Genomic DNA, 23751 nt, shown 5'->3' with positions numbered 1-23751 from the left:
GGTCCTGACTGAGGGGAGGAGGTGGGGGTCCTGACTGGGGAGAGAAGTGGGGGCCCTGACTTGAGAGGAAGTGGGCAGCCTGTCTGGGCAGAAGAGGTGGGGGACAATGAAATGTAGCTGAACATGTCACCATCAGCTGTATACAGACAAAGCCATGTGATCACCATCCCATAGGTGACATGTAGATCACATGATCGTGAACCATGCTTGGAGTTGTCAGTAACACGCAGCTCTGCTCGCTCCTAGCTGTAAATAGGATGCAGATTAACATTCCCTCGGCACGGGACATCTACAGGTTGTGGGTGGGAAGGGGTTAAAGAGTAAATCCAGGCAACAAGTAAAATCATTCAGTTATTTGTAGTTCCCTCCTGGAAGCGCTGCAAGTGGACCTGTTCTGTCCCTGTTGAGCCGGCTTCACACAGCAGACATTATCCGGGCGTTGTCAGACCCAAACATAACCTTTCATTGGCATAACAATAAATGCTTTTGTTTTCCTTCCAGTTGCCGATAAGGCCGCCTACCTGATGTGCCTGAACTCTTCCGATCTTCTGAAGGCTTTGTGCTACCCCAGGGTCAAAGTTGGAAATGAATATGTCACCAAAGGGCAGACTGTGCAGCAGGTAACTGTCCGAGGATATCCCTGGGATAGGAACCCACCGGAGATACTCGTGTCAATGGTGGGATAGGGTTGGGCTGAGACACTTCCACCACAATCACTTCATCCCCATTGTGACTTGTATAGAGTGCGCCTTTGCCGAGAGCAATGCTGTGCAGGAGGAGGGGAGATGAAGCACAGGCTGCAACGTGTTCCCCTAAAACAGACTTTTTAAAATGTTTTTGAAAGCCCCAAAATGGGATGTTATGTGTAGACTGCGGTAGGAGGAAATCACATGTTCACTTTAATGGCACTCAAGGTGAGGCTTCAATCACCCAACATCCAAGATGCCAAGATACAAATGTACCTTTGAGTGGGTGTTGGAACCGATAATATCGACATCTATGATACAGCTGTGATGGAAGGTTCCTTGATGTCCTGAACTGAATCAGCACATGGCTGTGATACGCAAATCAGGACCATCAAAGGGTTCTTGGGGCTGGACACTGAGGAATGAAGGACTGTCATGTCCTGGGGCAAGCCCGACCCCTGCTGGTATTTACTGCCCTCACCTGTGCCAGCAAGGAAGCATGCATGCTGGGATGGGGGGCAGGGGCATATGATGGAACCTCCTTCCTGTGTGATCATCTGCACTAACCTAACTCACAAGCAGGAACAATGGTAACCTTGGTGACCTCTTGGTCATTCTGGACTCTACAATCAAGAATGTGATTCGCTGAGGCCTGCTGGAGAGGCGTGTCCTGGGCACAGAGAAAAACCCCATGGCATGTGTGACTGAGAGAGAGAGAATGGTGTGACCAGCTGGAGGATCCTTACCTTAATTTTCTATCCCTCCAAATCCCTACTCCAAATACCTTAAAGGAGAAGCACGGGGTCAGGTCTTTTCCCCATAGTTCTCCTTAGGGTAACGGGAGAACACAAACTAGCGTCCTCCCGTCACCCTAAGCTCAGTATATAGGGAGCTACAGCTCGCGGTATACTGAGACCGCCGCAGCCGGAGCGGATCCCGACGTAGATAACGGGATCCGCCCAGCTGCGTGAGTGACAGCTGGCTCTGCCTATCTAGAGGCAGAGCCAGCTGTACCCGCCCCCTCCCCCGTCCGTTCCGCCAGTCAGCGCTGGAGGATCGGAGCGGGGAGGGGGGAATCCAGCCCCTCCTCCTGTCACGGCAGAGAGCCGTGACAGGATCGAGAGGTGAGCGAACCTGGTATGTGTTCGCTCACCTCCCAATCTACTGAGCCGACCTGTGACAGTCTCATTGTCACACGTCGGCTAGAACTATGAGGTGAGTGGAAATCACTCATCTCATAGTTCTCCTTTAATTGTAATTAGAATGTATGTAGATCCCTATTTGTAAATAAACCCCACAACACTTATTTAAGATTCAGTTGTTCATCAGTAATTTAAGGCGCCCCCAAATCAGAGCACATTCTACAGTGGGCGCTAGTAACCAAGAATTAACCGATGAGGGCATTTGTTGGACTTTATCCTTTAAAGAAATGGTCACCAGCTAAGCCTAGCTCCCCTTTTCAGATTGTTCGGCCAACCCGCAAGACTTCGGTGTAAAAGTTGTTGCCACTTTCTGAACACTGTTTAAAAGAAGTTAAAAACAATATTTCCGGGTAACTGTTCCATTTGCTTCATTATCCTTCCAGGTCACCAACTCTGTTGGGGCATTGGCCAAAGCAGTCTATGAGAAGATGTTCTCGTGGATGGTCACACGTATCAATGAGATGTTGGACACCAAGCAGCCTAGGCAGTTCTTCATTGGGGTGCTGGATATTGCTGGATTTGAAATCTTTGATGTAAGTGAACGTTATGAAGAATTCACAAACATTGTCACATTTGTCGTGAATGGGAATCCTGCACCAGCTAGGAATGATCAATAACATTTCTTCATGTGTCCATGCAGTACAACAGCTTGGAGCAGCTTTGCATTAACTTCACCAATGAGAAGCTGCAACAGTTCTTCAACCACCACATGTTTGTGCTGGAACAAGAGGAGTACAAGAAGGAAGGTATCGACTGGGAGTTCATTGACTTCGGCATGGACTTGGCCGCCTGCATTGAGCTTATTGAGAAGGTATTTTGTCCCATAGAACACTTAGGTACTTTTTATGTCTTCTGTAAAAGCTGTGTTGTAAATACATGTTGTCCTATGTTGTACCTAGCCAATGGGCATCTTCTCCATCCTGGAAGAGGAGTGCATGTTCCCCAAGGCAACAGACACTTCCTTCAAGAACAAGCTTTATGATCAACATTTGGGCAAGTCCAACAACTTCCAGAAACCCAAACCAGCCAAAGGCAAAGCCGAGGCTCACTTCTCCCTGGTCCACTATGCCGGAACCGTGGACTACAACATCACTGGCTGGCTGGAGAAGAACAAGGACCCGCTGAATGAGACCGTCATTGGGCTCTACCAGAAGTCTTCCATGAAGACCTTGGCCTTCCTCTTCTCCAGCTATTCTGCTACTGAAGCAGGTTAGTATTCAGATCAAATGGAAAAAAATGGCAAGCACCCTCAAAGTTTATAACCAGCAAAGAGACATGGGAGAAATAATTCACTGCAAATGTAGACAACAGTTCTTCAAGGAAGTGAAAGGCCCTGATACGAAACCTGAAAACACCAAATGTCTCATAAATGTTCAACCATATATGGAAGCCATGCAACACTTTAAGGTTGCCTGAATTTGGGGTCATAATCAAAACTGTGATGGTTCCAACATTGGATTATAAACCAGAAGGGACTGAAAGCAATGATTACATAGAGGTGACCACAAGGTGCAAGCTAGAGCAACCTTCTAAAAAGAGAGCGGCTCTTATTATACCAACCCTTGGTAGTCTGGATGTTCACCTTAGGTCTCGTTCACACCTAGGTGTATTGCATATGCGCGTCTGTCGCGCGTTTCCGAAGGCTACTTGGCTGTATCCCAATGGAAACGCGCAACAAAACGGCCCAAAGTAGTACCTGCACCTTTCCAGGCGCGGGCCGTTTTGTAGCGCGTTAGGGACGGGCGGAAATACGCCGAGGTGGGAACGAGACCATTGAATACAACGGGATTTATATTTTTGAGCGTTTTGTAGAGCGTTCGTCGAGCGTAGAACGCGCTACAAAACGTTCAGGTGTGGACGAGGGCTAAAAGCACAATATACAAATAGGTGCTAATATTATTATTACATAGTATTTATATGGCGCCAACAGTTTGCGCAGCACTTTACAATATAAGGAAGACATTACAGTTACAATACAATTCAAGACAAGATGGTAAGGAGGGTAAGGAGGGTAAGGAGGATGGTACTTCTCATATCAATGAGAAGTAACATTGTAGACTGTTCACCCCGGGGACGTCATCTGATTTCCTATGGGGGAAGGGGGGGGGGTAGCTTTTGTCCCGTAACAGAAGCTTTAAAGGCTTTTCCTTCTTCCTCAGTGTCTTTGGCAGGTTCGGGCTTTTTAAGGGTTGACAAATAAGAAATACTAGAAAGCAGCCGGCTGTTCAGTTTACAACAAGCTAAAGCTGGCGCCCGACCCTGCAGACATACTATAGGGGTAACGTGCTTGGCTCAGACATGTCCAGCCATCTCTATCTATGCTCTACTGTTACATAGCAGGTGTCTCACATCTACACTATTTCTACACATATGCAGACAAAACCTTTCGGATGATAGAAGAAACTTTAAAATAGTCCAAAAAAAATCAAATGAGCTGACTGAAAGAGTAAAATGATCCACAGGAACCCCTCTCATACACCACAATGCAGGAGGCTCAAGGTAGTGTAGGGTCCTAGCCTGTCTGTGGGTGCTTATGTCTGGCCAACAGCAAACTATGAGATGTGCATGGTGTCTAAGTCTCGGGGGCCCCTGGAAGCTGCATTTTTACAAATGGGAGTTTGTACCTTATGTCGCCTGCTGTTAGTAGTGTTGGCTTCTATAGCATTATCTTGTGACACATTGTTTTTAAGCAGATGTGACCTGTCATGCCGCACAAATTACCTACCTGTGGACTATTGACAACCAGTCATTGCTGACCATAAGCGGCAAAGGCCAGTCCCTGGCTCCTACCGTGTTTCCCTGAAAATAGGACACTGTCTTATATTTTTTTGGGGCTCCAAAAAACACACTAGGTCTTATTTTCGGGGTAGGTCTAATTTTTTTTTTTTTTAATGCATAACAATCCAAAGTTAATGCAAATCCAAATTAAATAATCCAAAATGGCTAAGTTAAGAATCAGGGGTGCCGTACCTTTCCATTAATTGGCACCGCTGATTCTCTCCCGCGGCTCTTCAGGTTCCCCTTTATGCCACCACCTGCCCTGGCAATGGTCACAACTAGGTCTTATTTTCGGGGTAGGTCTTATTTTCAGGGAAACAGGGTATGTGTACAGGCCGCTCACCATAAATATTCTCTCGTCCTCCTGCAGAGGGTGGATCAAAGAAGGGCAGTAAGAAGAAGGGTTCCTCTTTCCAGACCGTGTCTTGTCTCTTCAGGGTAAGTGAGGTCACCACAATGTCACATCTGGTGTGCTGTTTTGGCCGATCGCCTATTTTTTTATTTGATTGAATGAGATATCAGACAATAAGGATCATGTATGTTATTTATAAAAATGAAGTCCAATTTAAGATTGCTTAGACAAAAAATGCATTCTACCCACATCAGTCCTACATAGTACAGGATCTCCTGTTGGGTGGGGATCGTCCATGTCGGGCCACAAGATGAAATCTTTCTAAATAAAAGGTAAGTGGAAAGTTCCATCTTTAGTGTAAAAACACAATCTGCACATGTTCAATCCCTTTGGATCTATGACACTTGCGGGTAAGTATCTCACTAAAGCTGCAACTCCCACTACGTGAAACCCAATGGCATGGTCAGGGATGCCATATGCCACGCAACTTTCCAATGCTTAACAGCTTTATAACTTTTTGGTATTCCTGATGAGCTGATAATCCAATGAAACAGAATAATATGTGAAAGGCCAAAGTACTTTGGCCGTATTTGTGGGAGGAGTTGCGGCGGCTCTCCTCCCCTTAAGTAGGGTGGCGGGGCGGTCCTCTCCACGTCACCGCAATATCGCAGCTGACCCTCCCGCCCTTCCCCCACACTAGAGTGTGCCCCCTTATTTGTCACACTGACCTCAAAATCATGGCACACATCAGGTTCGTATCGGTAGAGCTCATGAAGACTTCGGGGTCGTAAGTAACTGTGACCACCATATATGATTTAGCAGAGTCAGTTTCACGTGGTAGTACATCCAGGGCAGGTGATCTCGAAGGTACTTTATCAACGCCTAAGAATGAGATGATGCGTGGACCTGTATGGGTTGGACTTGATGGACGTATGTCTTTATTCAACCCCAAATACTATGTAACTATGTAACTATGTATCTATGTAACACAACTATATTTTTTTTACAGGAAAATTTGAACAAACTGATGAGCAATCTTAGGACAACACATCCTCACTTTGTACGGTGCCTCATCCCCAATGAGACCAAAACACCAGGTGAGATCCAAGGGGGGAGATTGTTGAATTGTCAGCGTGCAGTCAGGTGATCCGAAGAATCCATAAACCTCCCTCATTTCTCCCCCTAAAGGTGCCATGGAACATGCACTGGTCCTGCATCAGCTGAGGTGCAACGGAGTGCTGGAGGGCATCAGGATTTGCAGAAAAGGTTTCCCAAGCAGAATCCTTTATGGTGACTTCAAGCAGAGGTATCATCCCCAAAAGAGTGGTGACAACACCAGTGAAAATATATACAAAGTTGTGGCAAGGAAATCTTATTAATGAACAGTCAAATGTTCAGCTCATAATAAAATCAGTAGACTTGTGCGCCGTCAAAAAATTTGTTCCGTTTCGTTCCGTTTTGTAATATCCATTATTTCGTATTTCGTAATTCGTATGCGAAACTCAATTCGGATTCGTACGAAATACGAATTTTCGTTAGTTTCGGCACATTTTCGTAACTTTACGAATAAAAATATCTTCGTTAATATATTGGAGTCGATGTGGTAGTTGTGTTTTTATCCGAAATACGAATTCCGTTAACGGATTCCGGATCTGAATTTCGTATTTCAGACTTACTACCATCAACTCCAATATAAATGTACTTTGCTTCTTACCTTCAATATAACGAATGTTCGTAACGGAATTTCGTATTTCCTGCCTGTGTATTGTAATGCGACTCTCAGCAGCAGCGGATCCGTATTTCGGATTAAAAAGAAAATCTTGTCATGTTGTTCAACCTCATTTACAGGGGTAATATTAGTTCCCGTTTCAAAGAAATTCAGATCTGAAATTCATTAACGGAATTTCGTATTTCGGATATAATTCGGAAACTGCCATTCGGATTTCGGATGCTTCCGAATTTACGAATTTCAGGGAAATTCGTACGAATTTCGATTCGTAACGAAACGAATCGCACATGCCTAAAAATCAGTAGCGTAGATCCTCGCCAGCGGGTTCCTAAAATGTTGCTTCATTTATACTCCACGTTCCTCACCTACACCACACACTAAGGTCTGCTTCAGGGTAGAGAAAGTGCCTGAGCCCCAATTATATAGGACCCATCAAAGGTTCCAACGCTACTGTTCTGGTGACAACAGGGGATTTGTCCTCCGTTCAGAGGCTTCCTGTTCTGACTCCAGACCAGGAAGTGTGTGGAAACCTCCCTAGAGGAGAACTGACATCAAAAGGGATTTTAACCATTTCCTCCTCTATCCAAATATAACAAAGTTTGAGCTTTAGATATTCTTGAAGAGGAATGAGAATATTTGGTTCATTCGTATTGTGATTATACAATGTACCGTGCTACGGAAGTACATCGTTATTTAATGCAATTCTCTTTATTCCCTCTGCTATCATATCATATCCAGGTGATCAGAAAATGGTTACTATAATTTCTTTGTTCTTTTCCAGGTACAAAATCTTAAATGCAAGCGCCATTCCGGAAGGTCAATTTATCGACAGTAAGAAGGCTTCTGAGAAGCTTCTTGGATCCATTGATGTTGACCACACGCAATACAGATTTGGTCACACCAAGGTGCTTACCACTGACGTCACAGGTTCATATTGTCAAAAGAAGTAACATCTCTCCTCCGTGGATCCAATAACTGTAATGCTGTATTTCCTAAATCTGAAGGTGTTCTTCAAAGCCGGCATTTTGGGTGAACTGGAAGAGATGCGAGACGATCGTTTGGCCCACATCATCACGCGTACTCAAGCTAGATGCAGAGGATATCTGATGAGGTTGGAGTTCAAGAGGATGATGGAAAGGAGGTGCGTGCTCACTCGAATGGATTTCCCTAGCCATATTTTTGGGGCTTTTTTTTTTTTACAATAATTCAGCTATTTTGTATGAAAAACCATATTACAGACAAATAATATTTAGGAAAAAGTTTTTTACTTTGTTCATAAAGACCCCAAGGGGTTGGTTTTACTAAAGGCAAATAGGCTGTTCACCTGGCAAGGACATTTGCAGGGGTTTCCCTTAGCTCAGAGAATGTGGTGAAAATTCAATTTGCAGACAATACCCAATCATGTGCAAGGAAAATATGAAAAACTGTATTTTGTTCTTGCACATGATTGGGTGATGATTGTCAACAGAACTTCACCTCATTCACTAAACTAAGGGGAAACGTCCCCTGCCAAACTGATCAGCGTATTAACCTTTACTAAATCAACCCCCCATTGGGTCCTTCAGCCGTTCACCAGCTCTTTGAGCCGTAGAAAGGGGTGTCTTAAAATGGAAGCCTTCATCTTGCTTTAAAATACATGGAAATCATTGTGTTCTGCTTTCCAGGGAAGCTTTGTTTACCATTCAGTACAACATCCGATCATTCATGAATGTCAAGCATTGGCCATGGATGAAGCTCTACTTCAAGATCAAGCCGCTGCTGAAGAGCGCAGAATCTGAGAAGGAAATGGCCAACATGAAGGAAGAGTTCGAGAAGACAAAGGAGGCTCTGGTCAAGTCAGAGGCAAGGAGGAAAGAGCTTGAAGAAAAGATGGTTAAAGTTCTCCAAGAGAAAAATGACCTTCACCTTCAAGTCCAGTCTGTGAGTTTCAGTTTCCAATATGAAAATATCAAAATGGGAAATAAAATAGCGGCTGATGAGTGTTTAAATATTCCCTTTGAAGTATCTGCATGTTGTAGCCCTTGTGTCACTCCACTGAGGAATCAATGCATACAGAGTAGAGATGTGATCAGCTGAAAATTGAACTGGAGACAAAGCAAGGAGCTGAAGGAGAGGCTGGAAGACGAGAAGATCAGAACATTTTCACCGATACATTTTTGTTTGAACAGGAAACAGAGAATTTAACAGATGCTGAGGAGAGATGCGATCAGCTGATCAAAACCAAGATCCAGTTGGAGGCCAAGATTAAGGAGCTGAATGAGAGGCTGGAGGACGAGGAGGAATCAAACGCCGAGCTGACTGCCAAGAAGAGGAAACTGGAGGATGAGTGTTCTGAGCTGAAGAAGGACATTGATGACTTAGAGCTGACTCTGGCCAAGGTGGAGAAGGAGAAGCATGCCACAGAAAACAAGGTACTTTATAATAGGTCATCTAAGCACGTTCACAAATAATAATAATTGTCCGCATTGGCATTTTATGCATTTTTCATTGTACATTACTATGTTTCAAAAAGTTGTCAGTGGCTGATGTCATCTTTCCTATGAGCATCTAGTCAAAGTGAGTTCTAATGGACCAATAATGAAACCTTTTTTTTTTTTCTAAAGGTAAAAAACCTGACAGAGGAAATGGCTGTTCTCGACGAGAGCATTGCCAGACTTTCCAAGGAAAAGAAAGCTCTTCAAGAAGCTCACCAGCAAACTCTTGATGACCTCCAAGCTGAAGAGGACAAAGTGAACACATTGACCAAAGCCAAGGCTAAGCTGGAGCAGCAAGTTGATGATGTGAGTAGGAGGCTACAATCTAAATCCCATAACTGACATGTATACATTCAGGCTTCTAACATTTATATTTTTACATTAGCTTGAAGGCTCTCTGGAGCAAGAGAAGAAGTTGCGCATGGACCTTGAAAGAATCAAGAGGAAACTTGAGGGTGATCTTAAATTAGCTCAGGAGACCATCATGGACCTGGAAAATGAAAGGCAACAACTGGATGAGAAGCTGAAAAAGTAGGTGCCCATGTCGATTTAACTGAACTGAAGCAAATATTTTATGGTGTCAGTCTCTGTCAATCTTTGTCTCTGTTTAAATGACTGAACCATATCAATTTCACCCCAGGAAAGACTTTGAGATGAGCCAGTTTGCCAGTAAAATTGAGGACGAGCAGGCCCTCGGTGCCCAACTGCAAAAGAAGATTAAAGAACTTCAGGTAGGTTCTGCTTCCAGTTGTCTTTCGTCCAATACTCGTCAAGTCATTGCGGGCTCCCACTCATGTTGGCCTATATTTTCTTTTTTTACTTTAGGCCCGCATTGAGGAACTGGAAGAAGAAATCGAGGCGGAGCGCACAGCTCGTGCCAAGGCTGAGAAACAACGTGCAGACCTTTCCCGGGAGCTCGAGGAGATCAGCGAGCGCCTGGAGGAAGCCGGAGGGGCGACTTCTGCTCAGATTGAGATGAACAAGAAACGCGATGCAGAGTACCAGAAGATGAGAAGGGACCTGGAGGAGGCCACCTTGCAGCATGAAGCCACTTCCGCAGCTCTCAGGAAGAAGCACGCTGACAGCGCTGCAGAACTCGGGGAACAAATAGACAACCTTCAGAGGGTCAAACAGAAACTGGAAAAGGAGAAGAGTGAGCTGAAGATGGAAATTGATGACCTCGCCAGCAACATGGAGTCTGTCTCTAAATCCAAAGTAAGTTAAAGCTGAGATTCCGTAGGAAGAAAAATCTAGAATGTTTTGGAAAGATGTAAGAAAGCGCTCCAAATGGTAGCGGATTAAGGACGCATCCACTCGCTTATGACCAGTGGCGTAACTAGTGACCTCAGGGCCCCGATGCAAGAATCCATGAAAGGGCCCCCCCCCCCCCCCCCAAGAAGAAACACATTAGATTTTTTTTTTTTTCAAACAAAATTTAGACAAGGGACAACAAAAAGCAAAAAACACTCTCCTCTTTCATGCCCCCAGCTCCCCATTATCTCCCCCTTCATGTCTCCAGCTTTCCGCTCCTGGACCCCACACTCTCCTCTTCCATGTCTCCAGCTCCCCATTATCTCCCCCTTCATGTCTCCAGCTTTCCGCTCCTGGACCCCACACTCTCCTCTTCCATGTCTCCAGCTCCCCATTATCTCCCCCTTCATGTCTCCAGCTTTCCGCTCCTGGACCCCACACTCTCCTCTTCCATGTCTCCAGCTCCCCATTATCTCCCCCTTCATGTCCCCAGCTTTCCGCTCCTGGACTCCATGTCACCTTCATACTTCCAGCTCCCTGTCTCTGTCTCCCCCTTCGTGTCCGCAGCAGTTCTGTGTGATGAGGGGGCGGAGATTACACGGCTCCCACTCATTGGCTGCTGCGCCGGCTGGATGATACTTCATGCTGCGCCCGGAACCAGGTGAGGGGAGCAGCGTGAAGCATGTAGGGCCCAGGACAGGAGGAAGAGGTCCCGGGGCTGACATTAGCGGTTACCGGGATAATAAATATCCTGGTAATCAGCGGTCACCAGGGGCCCCTTCCTCCTGTCCTGGGCCCCCTCCAAGTGGCGGAACTCCAGGGCGACTCCGAAGCCGCATGTGACTCTCTCATCCCTCTGCTGCGGCTCCCTGTCCAGGGGTGGAACTACCGCCGGGGCCTCGGGGCCTGAGGCTGTGGGGGGGCCCAGTAAGATCCGGTCCTTGGCACCCCCCCCCCGCCCCCGGTTTAATATGTGGCAGTGCCAACGGGCTTCTCAGCAAGGGGCCGATCCTGTGACTCACCTCCTCTCTCGGCCGCGTCCCTGGTAACAGGCGGCGGAAGAGAAGTGTGTCACATGCCCCTCATTTTAGATGTCAAAAGGGTTTTGTGGCTCCCGGTGTTTTCTTTTCTGTGGGAAACGTGTCCAAATGGCTCTTTGAGTGTTTAAGGTTGCTGACCCCTGACCTAGTAGAATGATTCCATTTAACCCCAAGAGGTCTGAGGGGGGTCTCCATAGTTCTGGGTCCATAGTCAGTAGGATGGAGGCTCCTCCAACAGCCCCAGTGGCGGTTCAGTCCGTCACACGTCTATAGACTGATTAATGATAGTAAATCAAGATGGGGTTAGTTCAATGCGTTTCACGTATATATTATTGGAGTCAATTTGGTTATTTCCATATTAAATGTATTTTATGTTTTTTAAACTGTTGTGTACTCAATACATTTTTGTATATAAGATATTTGGTTTTTGAGTGGCCACCTTAAAGGTCCGATGTGTGTCATACCTGATTAATACTGAAAGTTGTGGATGTGGCACACTAGATGCCAACCCACCATTTATAAATCGGTATACAGGTATTCCTCACTTAACGGGCGAGTTCCGTTCCTACGACCAGGTCGTTAAACGAATTGGTCGTTAAGTGAGGAACTCTATACAGTACTGTACATCGGGCAATAAAGTACTTACCGAGACCCGCAGTGAAGAACGGAGGACATCGCTTCCGCCGGCGACGCGTCGCACTGACGCTGACACTTTCCCGCACGTAAGGTCGGAGGTCGGTCGTAAGTGCGAGTGGTCGCAAAACAGGTAAGTCGGTAAGCGGGATACATCTGTATTATAAAGGCAAAGCAGTCAATGGGAGAACACGGGCACAGGAATGCAATGTTTATGTGCCTTGAGTACATTTTTCATGGGGAAGGTAAACTTATGAAGGTTCCACACTTTATGCAATACTGGAAATGTTGTGCTAGAGATACCCCCGGAATGTTGGGGGCTGTCGGGTGTCTGAGACTTCAAGTCTTCTTTGTGTTGTACTCAGGCCAACTATGAGAAGATCTGCCGAACATTGGAAGATCAGCTGAGTGAGCTGAAGACAAAAGACGAGGAGCACCAGAGGCAGATCAACGATATCAACATCCAGAGGGCCCGTCTGCAAACTGAGAACGGTGAATAATATAAAATACAACAACCACTAAATCAGAGCAAAGAGCGTGCACGTGAAAGTGACCCAGAGGCGCAACGTTCGGCACTTCTGTAGGTTTTGTGTTCTGCCCATTTAGGCCAACAGAGGGGCCGCACTAAAAGCTGGCAGTTATGTGGATTGTCCGATAGGAGGATACAAAATGGAAAACATTGGGAATGACTTCTTCATTTACAATGCTGCTCAGACTCTCTCATCCACCAATCCACGAGAGGAACTGCCAAGGGCTTTACATTCACCAGCTGGTAGAACAGTCAGGGGAGTCCCCAGACTATATTCGCCACTATGGGCACTGCCAGTGCACGTAATTCAGAGTATACCAGGTTTCTAAGAGCTCTTAGCAACTGGGGGGTGCTCTGGCCGGCATCCCTCCTAGCTCACTGATGTCACTGGTTGCCAGGAGGTGAGTGGGATGCTGTTCAGTGCGTCAGGTTGCTAAGAACTGTTATTAGCAACCTGGGACGCTCTGGCTGCAATGACCCTCCATGTGAGCCAGTGAGATGCCTCCTGATGCAACCACCTCAGGTTCCCTCATTATATGGTCAGCCCTGTGTTTAGTGACCCCCCTGAAAGCAGTGGTAGGCAAAATCCGACCCTCCAGTTCTGTTGCAAGTCCCATGAGGCATTGCAAGACTCAAAGGGAGATGCATAATGGGATTTGTAGCTTCACCACCGCTGGAGGCCTGCTCCTGGCTCTAACGCCACCCTTTGGTAATGTGTGAGCTTCAGGGACATTGGAAGTATTGACATTTGTGTTGGGAGTTAGATGAGATAGCGCTTCTTCAACATGAGGGTAGGATGTCTCGGTCACCCGCCTGGAATTCACATTAGCCGTCGTATTCTGAACAGGTGAATTTTCTCGACAACTGGAAGAAAAAGACGCTCTGATCTCCCAGCTCTCTCGGGGCAAGCAGGCTTTCACCCAGCAGATTGAGGAGCTGAAGAGGCAACTGGAGGAGGAGACAAAGGTACATTATACACATTCATATCTAGAAGTCACCCCCGACTCACACCTGTAGTTTGATGTCCAATGTACAGACATTTTTGTGCCTCATTAATACAACTCCTTAATATATTTTTCTGTATAGGCCAAGAACGCACTGGCCCATGGCTTACAGTCTTCCCGCCATGACTGTGACCTTTTGAGGGAGCAGTATGAAGAGGAGCAGGAGGCAAAAGCTGAGCTTCAACGCTCACTGTCTAAGGCCAATGGTGAAGTCGCCCAATGGAGGACAAAATACGAAACTGATGCCATCCAGCGAACAGAGGAACTTGAGGAAGCCAAGTGAGATACCGCTACTTGGATCTGATTATCTCATGTACAAGTCTTACTGTTATACTGCACATGAGCAATGAGGCCATTAGGTCATTGCCCTACAACAGTGGTTCTCAACCTTTGTAGGGCCGGGACCCCTTGGTAACATTTGCCAAGTTGTGGTGACCCCCAACCGTAAAATTTAGGGATGCACCAATACTAGTATCTGTGTGGGCTCTCAGGAGTGGGACTCTCTGGTGGCGTCCAGTGCGGGCTCTGTAGTACCTAGTTGTGGGCTCTATGGTGATCAAGCATTTACCTTCCCTCACTCCTGCCTGCTCCCCTCTCTCCCCTCTGCTGCAGCGCCACATAGGAGAACTGACACTGCCACGCTAGGAGGAGGCTGAGGAGCCTCTTACCTAGAGCAGCACAAGGCACGTGGAGGACCCCCTCAACTGTGGGTTGCGACCCACTTTTGGGTCCCGACCCACAGGTTGAGAACCCCTGCCCTACAAAGAATGACTAGCATGGACCAGAAACCACTTATGACTTCTAAACAGAGTGGCTTCAAATGACATATAACATGTTTTCTTATGACCATCTAGGAAGAAGCTTGCCCAGAGACTGCAGGATGCTGAGGAGCACATTGAGGCGGTGAATTCCAAGTGTGCTTCCCTGGAAAAGACCAAACAGAGGCTTCAGAATGAAGTTGAGGATCTCATGGTTGACGTGGAGAGATCCAACGCTGCCTGCGCTGCCCTGGACAAGAAGCAGAAGAACTTTGATAAGGTATGGATGTAACTCCACTTGGATTCCCTGATCATTCTGCCTGACACCTTGTATTTGGCTTCTTCGTGTTTTTGGGTGTTTTTTGCATCGTAATCATATCACGGTTTCTTCTATATGTGCCCTTTTGATAAAGTCGTTAATTTCATTGACACATTTTGTAGGTTTTGGCTGAGTGGAAGCAGAAATACGAGGAGGCCCAAGCTGAACTGGAAGCTTCTCTGAAAGAAACCCGATCACTGAGCACTGAGCTCTTCAAGATGAAGAACGCCTATGAAGAGTCCATGGACCACCTTGAAACCATCAAGCGGGAGAACAAAAATCTGCAACGTAATAAATTATTTCTGCTCATTCAAATATTATTATCATTATTATTATTATTATTATTATGTTACTTTTTACAATTATGTTTTCTTTTTTCCCCAACCAATGTAGAGAGAAAAATGATCGTTTATAAAGGAAGACTTTTTTAGAATAAGCATATTCTGTAGTTTACTTAAATTAGGTCATTTGTTAAAGGAGAACTATGAGGGGGGAGGGGAGTGCTTTTAACTCATCCTCATAGTTCTAGCCGACCTGTGACAATGAGACTGTCACAGGTCGGCTCAGTAGATCGGGAGGTGAGCGAACACATACCGGCGTTCGCTCACTTCTCGATCCTGTCCCTGCAGAGAGCTGTGACAGGGGAGGGACTGGATTCCCCCCTCCCCGCATCCGATCCTCCAGCGCTGACTGGTGGAACAGACGGGGGAGGGGCGGGTACAACCTCTAGATAGGCAGAGCCAGCTGTCAGTCACGCAGCTGGGCGGATCCAGACATAATTGTCGGGATCCGCTTCAGCTACGACGTCTCAGTATACCGCGAGCTGTAGTTCTCTATATACTGAGCTTAGGGTGACGCGAGGACGCTAGTTTGTGTCCTCCCGTTACCCTTAGGAGAACTATGGGGAAAAGCCCTAACCCCATAGTTCTCCTTTAAGGTCCCCTGGTTCTGGCCCGGTTCTGGTTACACACTTACATACTCAAAAATAAGGATTATCAGCTATGGAAACAAACCCCTCCTGTTACAAAGTACATGCAAACAAAGATCCAAAGTGGCAGCCATATGACTGACTTCCCTCCATTGACTGATTTTATATTGGCTTGTAAAATCTGTAGAATTGTTTTTGTTACCCTTTTGCATCTTTTCATTTTTTAGGAATATCTTTTTTTTTTTTGTTGGATCACAAAAGATAAAAACTATTTGTTAATCTAATTAAACAAAATATTTTTCATTTGACTATAGACGAGATTTCCGACCTCACTGAGCAAGTGTCAGAAAGTTCTAAGACTCTGCATGAAGTGGAAAAGGCCAAGAAGCAAATTGAGCAAGAGAAGAATGAGATCCAGACTGCTCTGGAGGAGGCAGAGGTACGCAATCCGAAATTCATCCATTTAGCTTTCTTTTGTATGACATTTGTCTTCAGGTTTTCTTCTGCCATACAGATATCAGTATCACCGTAGAGTTACCTAAAACAGAGAGGAGCTTGAAGGTGGTGCTTCACTAACTGTCTTCTGCTTCCTAGGCATCCCTTGAACACGAGGAAGGGAAGATCCTCAGAATCCAGCTGGAGCTCACACAAATCAAATCAGAAATTGACAGGAAGATTGCTGAGAAGGACGAAGAGATTGACCAGTTGAAGAGGAACCACATCCGGGTGGTGGAATCCATGCAGAGCACACTGGATGCTGAAATCAGAAGTAGGAATGATGCTCTGAGGTTGAAGAAGAAGATGGAAGGAGATTTAAATGAAATGGAAATTCAGCTGAGCCATGCCAACCGCCAAGCTGCCGAATCTCAGAAGCAGCTGAGAAACGTCCAAGGAGTGCTTAAGGTGACTGACCACAATGCGGATAGTTATATTTTTATTGTATTGGTTTACAAAGTGTAACTCTTCAAAAAGCACTCCTGAGACCCTGAACAATGCCGACCTCATAGAAAGCTGCCCACAATAACCTGCCCCCCCCCCATAACTTCTCATCAAAGGTAGAATAAAACATAAATAATAAATGTTCATATAATGCAGCCAAAGAATATATCGTGATACATATCTAGAGAGGGATCTGCTTCTACCAGCCTGCTGGATCCCAAGACCGGACAGCCTGAAGCCTAAGACTTGATTACACAGATCAGGACAGGAGCTGTCAATGTATATTACTGAGTAAAAAGGAAGGACGGCTCAACCAACAGCAGCCATCTAGATTTTACGAGAGGCCATCTATCAAATGTAATATTTTCTCATAGCAAGAAATGGATAAGTGTGTGCTTGTTATATGCTTAAAGTGCCAAATTATCTGAAAAAAGGGTCAAGAAACATAAAACTGCATTTCAATGTGTTACATCGAGAACATGCAAACCAATAGGTTGGACTTGATGGACTAATGTCTTTATTCAACCTCAAATACTATGTAACTATGTAATTTTATTTGTCTTTGCAATTATTTCCACCAGGACGTCCAAATCCATTTGGATGACTCCTTGAGGACAAATGAAGATCTGAAAGAGCAGTTGGCCTTGGTTGAGCGTAGGGCCAACCTCATGCAGGCTGAGATTGAAGAAATCAGAACAGCTCTGGAGCAGACTGAGAGGAGCAGGAAGGTGGCCGAGCAAGAGTTGCTGGATGCAAGTGAACGTGTCCAGCTTCTGCACACACAGGTGACCCCCCCCATACAAGCCAAATATGAGCCATGGCTGGAACATGCAGCAGATTAACAACGTACACATTTGACCAATTCTGTTCCTTTTATAGAATACAAGCTTAATCAACACTAAGAAGAAGCTGGATAGCGACATCTCGCAGCTCCAGAGTGAGGTGGAGGAAGCTATCCAGGAAGCTCGCAATGCAGAAGATAAGGCCAAGAAGGCCATCACCGACGTAAGTTCATTTTCTGCGCTTTGTAAGCAGATTGAGAGAAAGCACTCAGGCTCGGTTCACACCTGCACGTTCCTACGCTCTGCAAAACGCTCAAACACCGAAATCCCATTATTTCCTATGGATATGGTTCACACCTGGGCGTATTACAGGCCGTAGGAACGCGCTACAAAACGCCCTACGCCCAAAGAAGTACAGGAGCTTCTTTGGGACGTATTTGTCGCGCGTATCCATTGGGATACAGCCAGGTAGCCCTCGGAAACGCGCGTTTGTCGCGCATTTTTTTAACCGCGAATCACGGTAAAAACGCGCGGCACAAAACGCGTGACAAACGCGCATATTCGATACGCCTGGGTGTGAACCCAGCCTTAGGCATGCTGAGTTTGAAAATGCAGAAGCCATCTAAGGCTTGTAATCATTTTATATGGAATAAGCTGAACACCAACAAAATGTATCCTGAGATACATGAGATCCTAATTGGTTGGACTTGATGGACTAATGTCTTTATTCAAACTCAAATACTAAGTTCTAAGACTCTGCATGAAGTGGAAAAGGCCAAGAAGCAAATTGAGCAAGAGAAGAATGAGATCCAGACTGCTCTGGAGGAGGCAGAGGTACGCAATCCGAAATTCATCCATTTAGCTTTCTTTTGTATGACATTTGTCTTCAGGTTTTCTTCTGCCATACAGATATCAGTATCACCGTAGAGTTACCTAAAACAGAGAGGAGCTTGAAGGTGGTGCTTCACTAACTGTCTTCTGCTTCCTAGGCATCCCTTGAACACGAGGAAGGGAAGATCCTCAGAATCCAGCTGGAGCTCACACAAATCAAATCAGAAATTGACAGGAAGATTGCTGAGAAGGACGAAGAGATTGACCAGTTGAAGAGGAACCACATCCGGGTGGTGGAATCCATGCAGAGCACACTGGATGCTGAAATCAGAAGTAGGAATGATGCTCTGAGGTTGAAGAAGAAGATGGAAGGAGATTTAAATGAAATGGAAATTCAGCTGAGCCATGCCAACCGCCAAGCTGCCGAATCTCAGAAGCAGCTGAGAAACGTCCAAGGAGTGCTTAAGGTGACTGACCACAATGCGGATAGTTATATTTTTATTGTATTGGTTTACAAAGTGTAACTCTTCAAAAAGCACTCCTGAGACCCTGAACAATGCCGACCTCATAGAAAGCTGCCCACAATAACCTGCCCCCCCCCCATAACTTCTCATCAAAGGTAGAATAAAACATAAATAATAAATGTTCATATAATGCAGCCAAAGAATATATCGTGATACATATCTAGAGAGGGATCTGCTTCTACCAGCCTGCTGGATCCCAAGACCGGACAGCCTGAAGCCTAAGACTTGATTACACAGATCAGGACAGGAGCTGTCAATGTATATTACTGAGTAAAAAGGAAGGACGGCTCAACCAACAGCAGCCATCTAGATTTTACGAGAGGCCATCTATCAAATGTAATATTTTCTCATAGCAAGAAATGGATAAGTGTGTGCTTGTTATATGCTTAAAGTGCCAAATTATCTGAAAAAAGGGTCAAGAAACATAAAACTGCATTTCAATGTGTTACATCGAGAACATGCAAACCAATAGGTTGGACTTGATGGACTAATGTCTTTATTCAACCTCAAATACTATGTAACTATGTAATTTTATTTGTCTTTGCAATTATTTCCACCAGGACGTCCAAATCCATTTGGATGACTCCTTGAGGACAAATGAAGATCTGAAAGAGCAGTTGGCCTTGGTTGAGCGTAGGGCCAACCTCATGCAGGCTGAGATTGAAGAAATCAGAACAGCTCTGGAGCAGACTGAGAGGAGCAGGAAGGTGGCCGAGCAAGAGTTGCTGGATGCAAGTGAACGTGTCCAGCTTCTGCACACACAGGTGACCCCCCCCATACAAGCCAAATATGAGCCATGGCTGGAACATGCAGCAGATTAACAACGTACACATTTGACCAATTCTGTTCCTTTTATAGAATACAAGCTTAATCAACACTAAGAAGAAGCTGGATAGCGACATCTCGCAGCTCCAGAGTGAGGTGGAGGAAGCTATCCAGGAAGCTCGCAATGCAGAAGATAAGGCCAAGAAGGCCATCACCGACGTAAGTTCATTTTCTGCGCTTTGTAAGCAGATTGAGAGAAAGCACTCAGGCTCGGTTCACACCTGCACGTTCCTACGCTCTGCAAAACGCTCAAACACCGAAATCCCATTATTTCCTATGGATATGGTTCACACCTGGGCGTATTACAGGCCGTAGGAACGCGCTACAAAACGCCCTACGCCCAAAGAAGTACAGGAGCTTCTTTGGGACGTATTTGTCGCGCGTATCCATTGGGATACAGCCAGGTAGCCCTCGGAAACGCGCGTTTGTCGCGCATTTTTTTAACCGCGAATCACGGTAAAAACGCGCGGCACAAAACGCGTGACAAACGCGCATATTCGATACGCCTGGGTGTGAACCCAGCCTTAGGCATGCTGAGTTTGAAAATGCAGAAGCCATCTAAGGCTTGTAATCATTTTATATGGAATAAGCTGAACACCAACAAAATGTATCCTGAGATACATGAGATCCTAATTGGTTGGACTTGATGGACTAATGTCTTTATTCAAACTCAAATACTATGTAACTACGTAACTGTGTTAAAAACCCCTTCAATTTGTATTACCCAGAGAGAATTACATTGATACAATATAAGTAATACAACATAGTGAATGTGAGTTTTATGCCTCAACATGTTCTGGTGACCTGCAAAACCATCCACTGTGACCACTGTAGACATCAAGTATTACTTTTTATGCAGGCTGCCATGATGGCTGAAGAGCTCAAGAAGGAGCAGGACACCAGCGCTCACCTGGAGAGGATGAAGAAGAACCTGGACCAGACTGTGAAGGATCTTCAACTTCGTCTGGATGAAGCTGAACAACTGGCTCTTAAAGGAGGGAAAAAGCAGATCCAGAAACTGGAGGCCAGGGTGTGTATGGAGAACGTCCTAAAAAACAGTGCAGAGAACCCGTCCAGCCTCCGACCTTCACTGACCTCGCTCTCTGTCTGCTCTTAGGTGAGAGAACTTGAAAATGAAATGGATTCAGAACAGAAACGCAGCTCTGACGCAATAAAAGGTGTCCGTAAATATGAGAGGCGGGTCAAGGAGCTCTCATACCAGGTCAGTATTATTTCTCGGGGTCTGTCCAGATTATGGTAATAATACTTTTGGAATCTATAGAACGTTTGAGTAGCCGCAATGCCGATAACCGAACCCTAACACCTTCATTTCATAGACAAGATAGGAACTGAAAGTACAAAAGTCATTTTTCAGTCAGTGAGGTCTTGTCTAACCCAACAACCTTTTGTTGCTCATCTCTGCAGTCTGAAGAAGACAAGAAGAACATTCTGAGGCTCCAAGACCTGGTGGACAAACTGCAACTGAAAGTCAAAGCCTACAAGAGACAGACTGAGGAAACTGTGAGTACTGTGCGGTGTCTGTGCGCTGCTCCCCTGAGTTTATAGCTGTCTGCGCCCTTCTTAGGTTTACTCTCCCTATAAGTTAGAGACAATCCGAAAATGTAACAGAGGGGAAATCTTCCAATGGGGACACTTGTTCCAATGAGAACTGAGAGAGAGATTTTCTTCACTTTGAAAAGCTATTGCAGCTACAGGACAGGAAGTAGAGGGCAATCTACTTAATGGGACATATGGCCACTTCTCATTCTGAATACAGGTCTCCTGGTGTTGAGAACAAGTGAGAATCCTGCATTTCCCCTAAATTAAATACAAAACTAGGTATCCCCTATGGAAAAAAACCATAGCACCACCATAACACTCAACTCTTCAACCCCTAACTTCTATTCGCTGCATAATTACCATTCCCCGCACTCAGTATGCAAGTCCCAGGGCAGAATCATGCAGCAATGGGACTTTCTTCTTATCTTATGTACCAAAGGCTCCCCACATACAACTCAACAGTTCTTTGTGAATTTTAAAGAATAACATATTTATAATTCGACATGCGAAGGTTTCACCGGACAGGTAATGGTGAGATGGACCAAAAGGAACGAAAACATCTCCACTGAACCAGTGCGAAGCATTGTGGGGCCTTCTCCGTTGTCCTAAATTGCGGAGTCCATCCATCCCTTGTTTCTGGAATTTGTGATGGAAGTGAGACATGCAGATACATTCTGCTCCAGGGATGCTCTGCTTGGCTTAGCTTGGCTTAGTTCTGGTTCAGCGAAGGACTTTTTTGGTTTCTTTTGGCCCACTTCACTATAACCTGTTGGGTTATACTTCCTCATTGCACCCTGAGGACTACTCTATAGAATACATGATTTCCATACACTACGCTTATGTCGATGGCCAACGAGGCTGAAGCAGCTGTATAATATATAATAATATTATTAGGGCTGTATATGTGCTACAGACCAACGCTTCTGAATGTTCAGTTGGCCAATGGGGGCAGAAAGGAATGATTTGCATGGCTCTGCCCACTATCCTGCAATGAAGAACAGACCCTTGTTTTTGGGATGCGTGATGGAAGTAGGACATTGGCTTTGGTGTGCGTTGTGTGATTCTGACATAAAATGCTACAGACGTAAAGCTATGAGAACTTATATCCCAATTATTTGCAGACGTTAGCACTTTAATGGTGTCATTTTGCAAAATCTAAAGTCGGCTCAGCCCAAAAATATTTGAATTTTACTGTCCACCACCAGCGTATTGAACCACGTCCTCCTTCCATGGAAGACTTTGCAGTGGTGAGAGTCCAGGGTGGGGCTTTGTGAAGGTGTCACTCACTGGGCACCCCAGTTTTTTTGTTTGTTCCACATATATATTGGGAATGCACCATATTGGTCACCATAATGTACTGTACAAGTCCATGGCCACTCAGCGGGAGCTATGCAGAGCTGGAGTTTTAGGTGGAGCTGACCTTTAAGGCTCAGCGGTGGGGTGGGTAGTGCTCAGTGGCGGGAACTCTGACGTAACTCTTCTTCCCTTCAGGAGGAGCAATCCAATGTTAACCTGTCCAAGTACCGCAAGATCCAGCACGAGCTGGAGGAGGCAGATGAGCGGGCCGACATTGCAGAGTCCCAGGTCAACAAGCTTCGGGCTAAAACACGAGAGGTCACCAAGATCACCAAGAGCGAGGAATGAGGAGCAACTGAGCCACAAGGTGAACGAAGAACGGCACATAATGTGAAATCTTTCTCACTTTGTCTTTAAATTATGTCGTCTTAAATTTATAGTGTTAATAAACTGCAGACCTTTGAAAGACCTCGGGGGTGTCTACCTTGCCTGCGTGTCTGGGGGCTCAGAGGCCGCCGTTCTTTGCACACAAAATCTGCTTTCGAAAAGGAAAACTTTTGCTTTAGATCTCTAGATATATAATCCACTCAATGTAATCATTTGGAGCCTTTCTTAAGGATGTGTCTGTGCCCCGCCCAACACAGCTATTACATCGCATGGAAGAGGCGTGGCCACATGTTTTGTTGTGGTTATCCACATGTGTATGACACCGGGGTGCCCAGAAGTTTTGTTGTGAAATGTCGGTGGATTATGCTATGTGGATATTGGTTATCCTCCAATACAACCGGGTCACTTTATTAAAACATCCATATCTATTCATCCAGTGAAACTTCATGTACATTCATCCTGTGTGAATCAACCAGCATTAGTGTATTCACTCAATGTATAAAACTGTACCTGCAAAAGGGGTTCTTTGGTCTGGTCCCAGTACAAATCTAAACTGAACTCATCCAGTTCCCCGAGTTGCATCTTGGGGGACATGAGGACGCGGAGACTCAAATGATGCTCCGAATTGATTACAGATTTGTGGTGGGCGGGACAAAGTGTACAGATAACAATCATCCTGAAATGTGATTGGATGATAATATGGAGGGTTCCTGCACTTTGCGCACGTTACCATCTCATATACATCTCCCGAAATGTAGTGCGAGGACTTGTCTGATTGGATGGTTTCTGTATCTAGGTCCTCGTAGGACATGGTTCTGGAAGATCTACAGTGGATGGTTCGGAGATTGTACGGTCAGATTGTAACACGTACGGTGAGCCTTCCTCTGTAGATGGGAAGGGGATCCTTCAGCTCTGGACTCCCAC

At 45.6% G+C, this 23751-nt stretch overlaps 1 protein-coding gene across 1 annotated transcript in view; it reads left to right on the top strand.

Moving 5' to 3' along the window:
* Window positions 1–22906, top strand: part of LOC108801086 (myosin-1B-like) — a 34931-nt gene extending 12025 nt beyond the window's left edge. Inside the window, exons 12-39 of the mRNA XM_018573033.1 lie at window positions 502–620; window positions 2272–2421; window positions 2529–2699; window positions 2788–3097; window positions 5037–5104; window positions 6028–6115; window positions 6207–6324; window positions 7529–7652; window positions 7752–7888; window positions 8412–8667; window positions 8916–9158; window positions 9351–9527; window positions 9607–9752; window positions 9862–9952; window positions 10047–10436; window positions 12511–12637; window positions 13522–13640; window positions 13761–13957; window positions 14533–14716; window positions 14878–15043; window positions 15998–16122; window positions 16278–16586; window positions 17204–17407; window positions 17502–17627; window positions 20444–20614; window positions 20702–20806; window positions 21010–21105; window positions 22636–22906. Of these exons, the coding sequence (XP_018428535.1) occupies window positions 502–620; window positions 2272–2421; window positions 2529–2699; window positions 2788–3097; window positions 5037–5104; window positions 6028–6115; window positions 6207–6324; window positions 7529–7652; window positions 7752–7888; window positions 8412–8667; window positions 8916–9158; window positions 9351–9527; window positions 9607–9752; window positions 9862–9952; window positions 10047–10436; window positions 12511–12637; window positions 13522–13640; window positions 13761–13957; window positions 14533–14716; window positions 14878–15043; window positions 15998–16122; window positions 16278–16586; window positions 17204–17407; window positions 17502–17627; window positions 20444–20614; window positions 20702–20806; window positions 21010–21105; window positions 22636–22788 (4670 nt within the window). The 3' untranslated portion in view covers window positions 22789–22906. The remainder of the gene's footprint in view (window positions 1–501; window positions 621–2271; window positions 2422–2528; window positions 2700–2787; window positions 3098–5036; window positions 5105–6027; window positions 6116–6206; window positions 6325–7528; window positions 7653–7751; window positions 7889–8411; window positions 8668–8915; window positions 9159–9350; window positions 9528–9606; window positions 9753–9861; window positions 9953–10046; window positions 10437–12510; window positions 12638–13521; window positions 13641–13760; window positions 13958–14532; window positions 14717–14877; window positions 15044–15997; window positions 16123–16277; window positions 16587–17203; window positions 17408–17501; window positions 17628–20443; window positions 20615–20701; window positions 20807–21009; window positions 21106–22635) is intronic.
* Window positions 22907–23751: the final 845 nt, after the last annotated feature.

This window comes from Nanorana parkeri, unplaced genomic scaffold, assembly GCF_000935625.1.
Source record: "Nanorana parkeri isolate BGI_ZX_2015 unplaced genomic scaffold, ASM93562v1 scaffold2213, whole genome shotgun sequence".
NCBI classification, from domain to species: Eukaryota; Metazoa; Chordata; class Amphibia; order Anura; family Dicroglossidae; genus Nanorana; species Nanorana parkeri.
The sequence above is the reverse complement of the archived record's forward strand: the minus strand, read 5'-3'. Positions and strand labels throughout refer to the sequence as shown.